The sequence below is a fragment of the Salmo trutta genome, chromosome 34 (assembly GCF_901001165.1).
Source record: "Salmo trutta chromosome 34, fSalTru1.1, whole genome shotgun sequence".
NCBI lineage: Eukaryota > Metazoa > Chordata > Actinopteri > Salmoniformes > Salmonidae > Salmo > Salmo trutta.
Window position 1 is genome coordinate 35,946,266 of NC_042990.1, and position 14,273 is coordinate 35,960,538.

The 14,273-nt window shown below is 45.7% G+C and overlaps 1 protein-coding gene across 1 annotated transcript; it reads left to right on the forward strand.

The window, feature by feature from the left end:
• Window positions 1-817: 817 nt before the first annotated feature.
• LOC115174089 (titin-like) lies at window positions 818-11,749 on the forward strand. Its single transcript, XM_029732762.1, has 4 exons — window positions 818-885; window positions 1,543-1,604; window positions 1,714-5,735; window positions 10,318-11,749. The coding sequence occupies exons 2-4, from the start codon at window positions 1,570-1,572 to the stop codon at window positions 11,655-11,657; spliced, it is 5,397 nt and encodes a 1,798-aa protein (XP_029588622.1). The 5' UTR covers window positions 818-885; window positions 1,543-1,569; the 3' UTR covers window positions 11,658-11,749.
• The last annotated feature ends 2,524 nt before the right edge of the window (window positions 11,750-14,273 follow it).

Consider the following 14,273-nt stretch of genomic DNA (forward strand, 5'->3'; position numbering starts at 1 on the left):
GGATTAGCTTGCTAGCTAGTTTACTGGCGTGATTGGTGTAGTGTCCTGTATTGTGGATGACTGAGTAACTGACTTTCTCTGCTTATCTTGGAGTAAATGTATAACGTCAAAAGCTAAAATCGATAGCTAAAGTATTCATCATCAAGGCCTAATCCAACAGGGATCGATTGGGCTTCAACCTCCGTTCGCCTTTTCAATCACGTTGTGCAAGAGCAAATGGTGGGCGTGATAGGTGACTTCTTGATTTGCTCAAAATCACGTGTCACGGAAGAACACAAACCAATCAGACAAATTGAACCACAACATGGCCCACCCACAACTCTCCCAAAAGTAATTCAATTATAGAAAATCCACACCAGTTTACTGCTGGTAACAATGACTGGAAGGTTGGTACTTAGCCTACTGATGGAAATGAAGGTTAAAAATGATAACGTAGTCTAATGCTGCGTTCATAACCACGTGGGAAGGTGGTAATTTCCAGGTGTGTATTAGGCTGTATAACAACATGAAAAATAGTCACATTAATGAATGGCATTCCAAAGTCAAAATGTCCAACAACTCTAATCAATCACCCTCAATCAACCTAATCAATCATCCTCAATCATCCTAATCAATCATCATCAATCCTCATCATCTTTTGGTAAACATTTTTGTAATCTATATGAACTTATCATGGGGTACAGTATCATGGGATGAGATGTATTAGTCTGTGTGGATGTTCACGTGTGACTTAAGGCAGGACAGGGACAGTAAAGGATGCAAATTCCTTCTACTGTAGTATCTTTTATGGAAATTTATGAGCCACAAAGACGGTTCCATGAACTTGATCATAGTTAACCTCTCCTACCAACTGGGGGATTAGAATACTATATAACACCTTTACAGGTATGGAAATATCATCAATTTATTATTTTATAATGGACAAATGCCTGTTGATAATATTTTAACAACTCTCAGGTCACTTTCAATTCTGTGATTATTTGGCTTCAGAGGGGATAAGTTTTTTTTAAGTAGCTAAAACAATTCTCACAATGTGAGTTTAGCTATTGCATTCCATGGGTTTGTAAGTTTATTATGTAGTCATTGTCATACAGTAAATGAGTTTAGTATGTAGTCATTATTATACAGTAAATGAGTTTAGTATGTAGTCATTGTTATACAGTAAAGGAGTTTAGTATGTAGTCATTGTTATACAGTAAAGGAGTTTAGTATGTAGTCATTGTTTTACAGTAAAGGAGTTTATTATGTAGTCATTATTATACAGTAAAGGAGTGTAGTATGTAGTCATTGTTTTACAGTAAAGGAGTTTAGTATGTAGTCATTGTTTTACAGTAAAGGAGTTTAGTATGTAGTCATCGTTATACAGTAAAGGAGTTTAGTATGTAGTCATTGTTTTACAGTAAAGGAGTTTATTATGTAGTCATTATTATACAGTAAAGGAGTTTAGTATGTAGTCATTGTTATACAGCAAAGGAGTTTAGTATGTAGTCATTATTATACAATAAAATAGATGAGTGTATATCCACTCTTTCCATTCTCCAGACTGGCTTCATTGGGAATACAACAACCATGGGCTTCCATCTATGCCTATGTCTTCTCTCTTTGTAAGTAAGAGTTATCTGCTTCAATAGTTCACCATAAAAAGGAAAATGACATTATCATAATATTAATGTAGGTTGATAGAAGATTGATTTTATGTCTCTTCACTTTCAGGATTTTCACAACTGCTTGTGGTTCAGGTTTTAGTGACGACTCAACGCTTCATGAAAACTCTTATAAGGAAAAGTGGATGGCATCGATACCTGATGACCATCTCCTTTCAGCTGTTACTATTCCCGGAACTCATGAGAGCCTAACTCTGCATGGTGGACCTCTTATACAGTGTCAGGCTTGGACCTTGGAGAACCAGCTGAAAGCAGGATTGCGGTACTTTGATTTACGTATAGAGGCCAGTATTTTCCACAACACCCTTGATGTCATGGATGGGCATATAAAACATACCAAGTTCCATGACGTGCTAAACATTCTGTGGGAGTTCTTGGGCAAACATGACAGTGAGACGGTGCTTTTGAGAGTGACACTGCAAGGGATGAGTATCTGGAATGCTGGAGAATCTATCAAGAATTTGATTAAGAAATCCAAAGATAAAGTATGGACAAAAACGTTTGTCCCCCACATGCGAGATGCGAGAAGAAAGATTGTCTTTGTGCAGAGTACCAATTTCAATGTCGGAACACTTAACCATAACACTTTCGTCACCTACGATGGATGGTTCAAAGACATTGAAAACAAGATGAAAACGATCACAAAACATCTGAAAGAAGCTCAAAAGAATTGCGCTCATACAATTTCCTTGACTGACACATCCGCCACAGACTTTTTCAAAGGCCCTAAAACTGTGGCCAGAGTGGTTAATGATCAGCTCAATAAGCTCTTAGGTAAACTAAAGACAGGATCTGATAAACCAAACTGCCTGGGGGTAATCAGCATGGACTTCCCCAGTCCGGACCTCATCCAGAACATCATTGAGGTCAATAGACAACCAGGGAGCGGTTCATCTGATCACCTAGTAGAGCCTGAACCAGCAGAGCCTGAACCAGCAGAGCTTGAACCAGTAGAACCTGAACCAGCAGAGCCTGAACCAGCAGAACTTGAACCAGCAGAGCCTGAACCAGCAGAACTTGAACCAGAGTCTGAACCAGCAGTACCTGAAGAGCCTGAACCAGTAGAGCCTGAACCAGTAGTGCCTGGACCAGTAGATCCTGAAACTGCAAAGCCTGAAGCAGAAGAGCCGGAACCACTAGAGCCTGAATCAGCAGAGCTTGAACCAGCAGAGCCTGAACCAACAGAGTCTGAACCTCCAGAACCTGGGGAAACTGAACAAGCAGAGCCTGAACCAGCAGCGCCTGAAGAGCCTGAACCAGCAGGGCCTGAACCAGCAGCGCCTGAAGAGCCTGAACCAGCAGGGCCTGAACCTGCAGGGCCTGAAGAATCTGAACCAGCAGAGCCTGAGCCAGTAGAAGAGTCTGAACCAGTAGAGACTGAACCTTCAGGGGAGACCGAACCAGTAGAGCCAGAACCAGCAGCTCCTGAACCATCAGAGCCTGGGGAGCCTGAACCAGCACAGCCTGAACCAGCAGAGCCTGAAACAGCAGAGCCTGAACCGATAGAGCCTGAACCAGTAGAGTCTGAACCAGCAGCACCGGAAGAACCTGAACCAGCAGAGCCTGAGGCAGTAGCAGAGCCTGAAATGGTAGAGCCAGAGCCAGTAGAGTCTGAACCAGCATCTTCGGAAAAACCTGAATCAGCAGAGCCTGAGACAGTAGCAGAGCCTGAACCTGTAGAACCTGAACCTTCAGGGGAGCCTGAACGAGTAGAGCCTGAACCATCAGAGCCTGAACGAGCAGATCCTGGTGTGCCTGAACCAGAAGAGCCTGAACTGGCAGAACCTGAACCAGTAGAGTCTGAACCAGCAGCACAGGAAGAGCCTGATCCAGCAGAGCCTGAGCCAGTTGAAGAGCCTGAAACAGCAGAGCCTAAACTGTTAGAGACTGAACCAGCAGCACCGGACGGACCTGAATCAGCAGAGCCTGATCCGGCAGCAGAGCCTGAACCAGTAGTGCCTGAACCTTCAGGGAAGACTGAACCAGTAGAGCCTGAACCAGCAGAGCCTGAACCAGTAGAGCCTGAACCAGCAGAGAGAGAACCAGCAGAGCATGAGGAAACTGAACTAGCAGGGCCTGAACCAGCAGAGCCTGAAGAGCCTGAACCAGCAAAGCCTGAGCCAGTAGAAGAGCCTGAACCAGCAGAGCCTGAAGCAGTAGAGCCTGAACCTTCAGGGAAGCCTGAACCAGTAAAGCCGGAACCAGCAGATGAAGAACCAGTAGAGCCTGAACCTTCAGGGGAGCCTGAACCATCAGAGCCTGAACCCGCAACGCCTGAAGAACCTAAACCACCAGAGCCTGAACCAGTAGATGCTGAACCTTCAGGGGAGCCTGAACCAGGAGAGCCTGAACCAGTAGAGTCTGAATCAGCAGCACCGGAAGAATCTGATCCAGCAGAGCCTGAGCCATTAGAAGAGCCTGACCCAGCAGAGCCTGAACTGGTAGAGCCTGAACCAGCAGCACCGGAAGAAGCTGAATCAGCAGAGCTTGAATCAGTAGTGCCTGAACATTCAGGGAAGACAGAACCAGAAGAGCCTGAACCAGCAGAGCCTGAACCAGTAGAGCCTGAACCGCCAGGGGAGCCTGAACGAGTAGAGCCTGAATCAGCAGAGCCTGAACCTGCACATCCTGAACCCACAAAGCCTAAACCAGCAGAGCCTGAACCAGCACAGAGAGTACCAGCAGAGCATGAAGAAACTGAATTAGCAAGGCCTGAACCAGCAGAGCCTGAGCCAGTAAAAGATCCTGAACCATTAGAGCCTGAACAAGCAGAGCCCAAGCCTACTCAGCCTGAACCAGCAGAGCCTGAACCAGCAAAGGCAGAAAAACTAGCAGAGTATGAAGAACCTAAATCAGCAGATAGTGGGGTGCCTGAACCAGCAGAGCCTGAACCAGCAGAGCCTGAGCCAGTAGAGCCTGCACCCGCAGATTCTGAACCAGCAGAGCCTGAAGCAGCAGATCCTGAACCAGCAGAGCCTGAACCAGCAGCACCTGAACCAGTAGAGCCTGAACCAGTAGAGCCTGAACCAGTAGAGTCTGAACCAGCAGCACCGGAAGAATCTGATCCAGCAGAGCCTGAGCCAGTAAAAAAGCCTGAACCAGCAGAGCCTGAACCGGTAGAGCCTGAACCAGTAGAGTCTGAACATTCAGGGAAGACAGATCCAGCCGAACCTGATCCTGCACAGCCTGAACCTACAAAGCCTGAGCCAGTAGAACCTGAACCAGCAGAGAGAGAACCAGCAGAGCATGAAGAAACAGAACTAGCAGGGTCTGAACCAGCAGAGCCTGGAGAGCCTGAAACAGCAGAGCCTGAGCTAGTAGAAGAGCCTGAACCATTAGAGCCTGAACCAGCAGAGCCTGAGCCTACAGAGCCTGAACCAGCAGAGCCTGAAGCAGCAGAGACAGAACAACTAGCAGAGTATAAAGAAACTAAACCAGCAGATCATGGTGTGCCTAAACCAGTAGAGCCTAAACCAGCAGAACCTGGGCCTGAAGAACCTGAACCAGCTGAGCCTGAACCCGCAGAACCTAAACTATTAGAGCCTGAACCAGCAGAGCCTGAGCCAGTAGAGCCTGCACCCGCAGATTCTGAACCAGTAGAGCCTCAACCAACAGAGCCTGAGCCAGCAATGCCTAATTCTGCAGAGTCTGAACCAGCAGAGTCTGAACTGGTAGAGCCTGAAACAGAAGAGCCTGAACCAGCAGAGACTGAACCAGTCGAGCCTGAACCAACAGAGCCTGAGCCATCAGAGCCTGCACCCGCAGATTATGAACCAGTAGAGCCTGAACCAGCAGAGCCTGAGCAGGCAATGCCTAATTCCGCAGAGTCTGAACCAGCAGAGCCTGAACTAGCAGAGCCTGAACCAGCAAAGCCAGAACCATCAGATAATGAGCAAGCAGAACCTGAACCAGTAGAGCCTGAACCAGCAGAGCCTGACCCAGCAATGCCTGAACTAGCAGAGCATGAACCAGCAAAGCCGGAACCATCAAATAATGACCCGGCAGAGCCTGATCCAGTAGAGCCTGAACCTTCAGGGGAGCCTGAACCAGTAGAACCTGAACCAATAGAGCATGGGGAGCCTGAACCTCCAGTGGATCCTGAAGAACCTAAGGAAGAAGAAATGTCATAAGACACATAAGACTAACATATAAGTATTAACATACAATTCAGTTATTGTCCAATGAAACTCAGACCTATGCCCAAACCCCCCAAAAATATATACAATGTAAAATCTTCCAAACATTTATTTGTCTAGACTTCCATTGTGTTCTGAGGCCATGGTAAGAGGCAGCTAAATAGAGTGTCGTTGATGTGTTGTGAGAAGAGAGTTCCACACTTCCAATACAGTTTGAAACAATACACAGCAGAGGTGTCAAACTCATTCCACAGAGGGCCTAGAGTCTGCAGGTTAGACAACCAGTGGAGGGAAGTTCCTTACTAATTATTCACCTTATTTTATCAATTAAGTACAAGGGAGGAGCAAAAACCCGCAGACACTCGGCTGTCCATGGAATGAGTTTGACACGTGATATACAATATATCTGGTGCTTCTTTATGTACATTCCAATTACGGTTGGCTCTCTTCTTCAATATTACATGTACATTTCACCTCAATAACATTTGAAATAAAGATTGAACCAATACATTTATCTGGTCTTCCTTCATGTACATCTTCATCAACTGAACTGACTAGGCTAGAGAAAGAGCTAGAGTTGCTTGAGTGAGAGCGTGAGAAGCAACCAGTAAAAATCTGGTTCATCCAGGGGAGCAATTTCCAAATGCCTGAAGGTACCACGTTCATCTGTACAAACAATAGTACACAAGTATAAACACCATGGGACCACGCAGCCGTCATACCGCTCAGGAAGGAGACACGTTCTGTCTCCTAGAGATGAACGTACTTTGGTGCAAAAAGTGTGAATCAATCCCAGAATAACAACAAAAGGACCTTGTGAAGATGCTGGAGGAAACAGGTACAAAAGTATCTATATACACAGTAAAACGAGTCCTATATCGACATAACCTGAAAGGCCGCTCAGCAAGGAAGAAGCCACTGCTCCAAAACCGCAATAAAAAAGCCAGTCTATGGTTTGCAACTGCACATGGGGACAAAGATCGTACTTTTTGGAGAAATGTCCTCTGGTCTGATGGCCATAATTACCATCGTTATGTTTGGAGGAAAAAGGGGATGCTTGCAAGCCGAAAAACACCATCCCAACCGTGAAGCACGGAGGTGGCAGCATCATGTTGTGGGGGTGCTTTGTTGCAGGAGGGACTGGTGCACTTCACAAAATAGATGGCATCATGAGGCAGGGAAAATTATGTGGATATATTGCAGCAACATTTCAAAACATCAGTCAGGAAGTTACAGCTTGGTCGCAAATGGGTCTTCCAAACGGACAATGACCCCAAGCATACTTCCAAAGTTGTGGCAAAATGGCTTCAGGACAACGAAGTCAAGGTATTGGAGTGGCCATCACAAAGCCCTGACTTCAATCCCATAGTACATTTGTGGGCAGAATTGAAAAAGCTTGTGCGAGCAAGGAGGCCTACAAACCTGACTCAGTTAAACAGTTTTGTCAGGAGGAATGGGCCAAATATCACCCAACTTTTTGTGGGAAGCTTGTGGAAGGCTGCACGGAATGTTTGACCCAAGTTAAACAATTTAAAGGCAATGCTACCAAATACTAATTGAGTGTATGTAAAGTTCTGACCCACTGGGAATGTGATGAAAGAAATAAAAGCTGAAATAAATCATTCTCTACTACTGTTCTGACATTTCACATTCTTAAAATAAAGTGGTGATCCTAACTGACCTAAGACAGGGAATTTTTTACCAGGATTAAAGGTCAAAAGTTGTGAAAAACAGTATTTAAATGTATTTGGCTAAGGTGTATGTGAACTTCCAACTTCAACTGTATCTATTCAAAGATTTGGGGTTTATAATCGCTTTCTGTGTTGAAACAGGAAATAAGTTTAATAAAAACGTCATACAGCAGAGTTTCTAAAAGTTTCTCTTGAAAGGTAAGTCAAAAACAATTAGATATTTCCAGCAGACAGACAGATATTATTCATTGTAATGCATACATTATGATCCATAAGAAAACAGCCGATGCATTAATCAGGTACTGCATAACAGGAGTTTCTGAGTGCTCTGGAGAATGGAACATGTAAAACAACTAAGACACATGCCTACATGATGAAGTCAGGTAAGAGCTTTAGGCATACAGTGCAGATAAAGGGTGTATTGTTCTGTCACATAGGTCATCAGACCACACAGGTGACTTCTCTGTCTGGTCTAACATGGGCTGGCTCAGCTGGGTCAAAGTTTCTACAAACAATGAGTTGGCCTTTATTCTCCTTTTATGGTGTAAGAAAATGTAGAGTAGTTATTTTCCAGCTTTGTCAATGGAATCTCAAATGCATACTTCCTTTTTTTTGATTGTGGACCATACAGTGGGCTATAGACGGTAGATAATAGACAGTGCACTATAATAGTATTTATGACAGTGTAAAGCTCACCAAGATTACCAGCCTTTTTCCCCTTGATTTCATCAACAACGCTTAGAAAGGACATTTTAATTATTGGGTGTAGCAAATGTTTCTGTAATGATGAAGGAAACAATCCAAAGTAAAACATTTCCAACAACTCTCTCATCATCATCATCTTTTGGTAAACATTTTTGTAATCTATATGAACTTATCATGGGGTACAGTATCATGGGATGAGATGTATTAGTGTGTGTAGATGTTCACGTGTGACTTAAGGCAGGACAGGGACAGTAAAGGATGCAAATTCCTTCTACTGTAGTATCTTTTATGGAAATGTATGAGCCACAAAGACGGTTCCATGAACTTGATCATAGTTAACCTCTCCTACCAACTGGGGGATTAGAATACTATACAACACCTTTATAGGTAAGGAAAAATCATCAATTTAGTATTTTATCATCGACAATTTGGCTGATTGAAAACTACTGTTGAGAATATTTTGATAACTGTCAGATCACTTTCAATTGTGTGATTATTTGGCCTTGTGGCTTCTGAGGGGGATTATATATATATATATATATGAAGAGCTAAAACAATTCTCACAATCTTGAGTTACGCTATTGCATTCCATGGGTTTGTAAGTTTAGTATTTTGTCATTATTATACAGTTAAGGAGTTTAGAATGTAGTCATTATTATACAGTTAAGGAGTTTAGAATGTAGTCATTATTATACAGTAAAACAGTTTAATATGTAGTCATTGTTATACAGTAAAGGAGTTTAGTATGTAGTCATTATTATACAGTAAAACAGTTTAATATGTAGTCATTGTTTTACAGTAAAGGAGTTTAGTATGCAGTCATTGTTATACAGTAAAGGAGTTTAGTATGTAGTCATTGTTATACAGTAAAGGAGTTTAGTATGCAGTCATTGTTATACAGTAAAGGAGTTTAGTATGTAGTCATTGTTATACAGTAAAGGAGTTTAGTATGTAGTCATTGTTATACAGTAAAGGAGTTTAGTATGTAGTCATTATTATACAATAAAATAGATGAGTGTATATCCACTCTTTCCATTCTCCAGACTGGCTTCATTGGGAATACTACAACCATGGGCTTCCATCTATGCCTATGTCTTCTCTCTTTGTAAGTAAGAGTTATCTGCTTCAATACTCTTTTTTTTTTGCCACATGGAGTTCGCCATAAAAAGGAAAATGACATTATCATAATATTAATGTAGGTTGATAGAAGATTGATTTTATGTCTCTTCACTTTCAGGATTTTCACAACTGCTTGTGGTTCAGGTTTTAGTGACGACTCAACGCTTCATGAAAACTCTTATAAGGAAAAGTGGATGGCATCGATACCTGATGACCATCTCCTTTCAGCTGTTACTATTCCCGGAACTCATGAGAGCCTAACTCTGCATGGTGGACCTCTTATACAGTGTCAGGCTTGGACCTTGGAGAACCAGCTGAAAGCAGGATTGCGGTACTTTGATTTACGTATAGAGGCCAGTATTTTCCACAACACCCTTGATGTCATGGATGGGCATATAAAACATACCAAGTTCCATGACGTGCTAAACATTCTGTGGGAGTTCTTGGGCAAACATGACAGTGAGACCGTACTTTTGAGAGTGACACTGCAAGGGATGAGTATCTGGAATGCTGGAGAATCTATCAAGAATTTGATTAAGAAATCCAAAGATAAAGTATGGACAAAAACGTTTGTCCCCCACATGCGAGATGCGAGAAGGAAGATCGTCTTTGTGCAGAGTACCAATTTCAATGTCGGAACCCTTAACCATGACACTTTCGTCACTTACGATGGATGGTTCAAAGACATTGAAAACAAGATGAAAACGATCACAAAACATCTGAAAGAAGCTCAAAAGAATTGCGCTCATACAATTTCCTTGACTGACACATCCGCCACAGGCTTTTTCAAAGGCCCTAAAACTGTGGCCAGAGTGGTTAATGATCAGCTCAATAAGCTCTTAGGTAAACTAAAGACAGGATCTGATAAACCAAACTGCTTGGGGGTAATTAGCATGGACTTTCCCAGTCCAGACCTCATCCAGAACATCATTGAGGTAAATAGGCAACAAGGAAGAGGTTCATCTGAACCAGCAGAGTCTGAACCAGCAGAGCATGACAAACCTGAACCAGCAGAGCTTGAACCAGCAGAGCCTGAGCCAGTAGAAGAGCCTGAACCAGCAGAGCCTGAACCAGCACAGCCTGAGCCAATAGAAGAGCCTGAACCAGCAGAGCCTGAAACAGCAGAGCCTGAGCCAATAGAAGAGCCTGAACCAGAGCCTGAACCAGCAGAGCCTGAACCAGCAGAGCCTAAGCCAGTAGAAGAGCCTGAACCCGCAGAACTTGAACAAGTAGAGCCTGAACCAGCAGAGCCTGAGCCAGTAGAGCCTGAACCAGCAGAGCCTGAGCCAGTAGAAGAGCCTGAACCAGCAGAGCCTGAACCAGCAGAGCCTGAACTCGCAGAACCTGAACCAGTAGAGCCTGAGCCAGTAGAACCTGAGCCAGTAGAGCCTGAACCAGCAGAGCCTGAACCAGCAGAGCTAGAAGAACCTGAACAAAGAGAGCCTGAACCAGCAGAGCCTGAGGAGCCTGAACCAGCAGAGCCTGAACCAGTAGAGCCTGAAGAACCTGAACCAGCAGAGCCTGAGCCAGTAGAAGAGCATGAACCAGCAGAGCCTGTAGCAGTAGATTCTGAACCTTCAGGGGAGCCTGAACCAGTAGAGCCTAAACCAGCAGCGCCTGAGCCAGCAGAGCCTGAACCAGCAGAGCCTGAGCCAGTAGCAGAGCATGAACCAGCAGAGCCTTTACCAGTAGATTCTGAACCTTCAAGGGAGCCTGAACCAGTAGAGCCTGAACCAGCAGAGCCTGAGCCAGTAGAGCCTGAACCAGCAGATCCTGAACCTGTAGAGCTTGGACCAGCAGAACCAGCAGAGCATGAAGAACCTGAACCAGGAGAGCCTGAACCAGCAGAGCCTGAACCAGCAGAGCCTGAAGAACCTGAACCAGCAGAGCCTGAGCCAGTCGGAGAGCCTGAACCAGCAGATCTTGTACCAGTAGATTCTGAACCTTCAGGAGAGCCTGAACGAGTAGAGCCCGAACCAGCAGAGCCTGAACCCGCAGAGCCTGAACCAGTACAGCCTGAACCAGCAGAGCCTGAACCAGCAGAGCCTGAGCCACCAGATCCTGAATCAGTAGAGCCTGAACCAGCAGAGCCTGTAGCAGTAGATTCTGAACCTTCAGGGGAGCCTGAACCAGTAGCACCTGAACCAACAGAGCCTGAGCCAGTAGAGCCTGAACCAACAGAGCCTGAGCACGCAGAGCCTCATCCTGTAGAGCTCGGACCAGCAGAGCCTGAACCAACAGAGCCTGGGGTGCCTGAACCTCCACGGGAGCCTGAAAAACCTAAGGAAAAACCTAGGAAGAAGAAGAAGAAATGTCATAAGACACATAAGACTAACATATAAGTATTAACATACAATTCAGTTATTGTCCAATGAAACTCAGACCTATGCCCAAACCCCCCAAAAATATATACAATGTAAAATCTTCCAAACATTTATTTGTCTAGACTTCCATTGTGTTCTGAGGCCATGGTAAGAGGCAGCTAAATAGAGTGTCGTTGATGTGTTGTGAGAAGAGAGTTCCACACTTCTAATACAGTTTGAAACAATACACAGCAGAGGTGTCAAACTCATTCCACAGAGGGCCTAGAGTCTGCAGGTTAGACAACCAGTGGAGGGAAGTTCCTTACTAATTAATCACCTTATTTTATCAATTAAGTACAAGGGAGGAGCAAAAACCCGCAGACACTCGGCTGTCCATGGAATGAGTTTGACACGTGATTTACAATATATCTGGTGCTTCTTTATGTACATTCCAATTACGGTTGGCTCTCTTCTTCAATATTACATGTACATTTCACCTCGATAACATTTGAAATAAAGATTGAACCAATACATTTATCTGGTGTTCCTTCATGTACATCTTCATCAACTGAACTGACTAGGCTAGAGCGAGAGCTAGAGTTGCTTGAGTGAGAGCGTGAGAAGCAACCAGTAAAAGCGAGTTCCCCCTCTGCTGGCAGCAACACTGTCATTCCAATACACAGTCTGATGTTTCGAGTACAATTGCAATTGCATGTTTAATAGAGAAGACAAATGTTACACTAGCTTGCAGTTGAAAACGTGATGGTTACTGGTAAATTAACACATCTGCACTTGGGACTCTTTGATGATTTGTTCCCCACCCAAAGAATATTGCAACTTCTAACTCATAACTAAACCCACAGTCAGTAACTCCTAGAGGGTTAAATGTAACAGTACTACTGGAAATAAAACTTTAAATTAATGTTGTCTTCAAGATGACCAGATCCTCCCTCTTGAAATGTATCTATTCAAAGATTTGGGGTTTATAATCGCTTTCTGTGTTGAAACAGGAAATAAGTTAAAAAAAACGTCATACAGCAGAGTTTCTAAAAGTTTCTCTTGAAAGGTAAGTCAAAAACAATTAGATATTTCCAGCAGACAGACAGATATTATTCATTGTAATGCATACATTATGATCCATAAGAAAACAGCCGATGCATTAATCAGGTACTGCATAACTGTAACGCCCTGGCCATAGAGAGGGGTTTTTGTTCTTTATTTTGGTTAGGCCAGGGTGTTACATTGGGTGGGCGTTCTATGTTCATTTTTCGATGTTTTTGTATTTCTTTGTTTTGGGCCGTGTGTGGCTCCCAATCAGGCACAGCTGTAGTTCGTTGTTGCTGATTGGGAGTCACACATAAGTAGCCTGGTTTTCCTTTGTGTTTTTGTGAGTGATTGTTTTCTGTTTAGTGTGTAACCGGACAGAACTGTTGCTGGTCGTTTTGTTTATTTTATAGTGTTCATGCGATTCATTAAATCCTTTATGATGAACACATCCTCCGCTGCACCTTGGTCTCTTTCTGACCATGGCCGTTACAGAATCACCCACCAAAAACGGACCAAGCAGTGAAAGAAGGAGCAGCACAAGGAGGGGATGAAGCAGCGTGCTCGGGAGGTCATGGCATCCTGGTCGCTGGAGGTGTTGGAGTCAAGGATTGACTGGACATGGGATCAATTATTTGACCACTGCAACAACCTGCCAAGGGAGAGCGACGGACACGGGAGACAGCCCCCCCAAAAAATGTTTGGGGGGGGCACACGGGGAGATTGGCGGAGTCAGGCGGTAGACCTGAGCCAACTCCCCGTGCTTACTGGAGGCAGAGCAGTACTGGTCAGGCACCGTGTTATGCGGTTAAGCGCACGGTGTCTCCAGTGCGCGTTCATAGCCCGGTGCGCTACAGGCCAGCCCCCCGCAAGTGCCATGCGAGCCCAGGCATCGAGCCAGGATGGATTGTGCCAGCTCAGCGCGTCTGGTCTCCGGTGCGCCTTTTCGGTCCAGGTTATCCTGCACCGGCTCTGCGCACTGTGTCTCCAGGGCGCTGGGAGAGTCCAGTTCGCCCAATGCCAAAGTGGGCATTCAGCCTGGAGTGTGGGTAAAGAGCCTACGTACCAGAACTCCAGTGCTCCCCCACAGCCCGGTTTATCCTGTGTCTCCTCCTCGGACCAGGCCTCCAGTGGGTCTCCCCATCCTGGTCAGACCTGTGCCTCCTCCCACGGACCAAGCCTCCAGTGGGTCTCCCCAACCTGGTGAGTCCAGGGCCAAAGCCGCCAGAGCGCCCGCCAGTCCGGAGCCGCCAGAGCCGCCCGCCAGTCCGGAGCCGCCAGCCTGTCCGGAGCCGCCAGAGCCGCCCGCCAGCCTGGTGAGTCCTGTACCTGCACCCAGGGCCAGGCCTCCTTCATGTCTCCCCAGCCTGGTGAATCCTGGGCCAAAGCCGCCAGAGCGCCGCCGGGGCTGCCCGCCAGCCCGGAGCCGCCGGGGCCGCCCGCCAGCCCGGAGCCGTCGGAGCCGCCCGCCAGCCCGGAGCCGCTGGAGCCGCCAGGGTCGCCAGCCGGGCGCAGCCAGGGTCGCCCGCCAGTCCTCCGGCGGGCCAGGAGCGCCACCTAAGTGGGCGACGCCGAGGGTGGAGCGGAGACCACGTCCCGCACCTGTGCCGC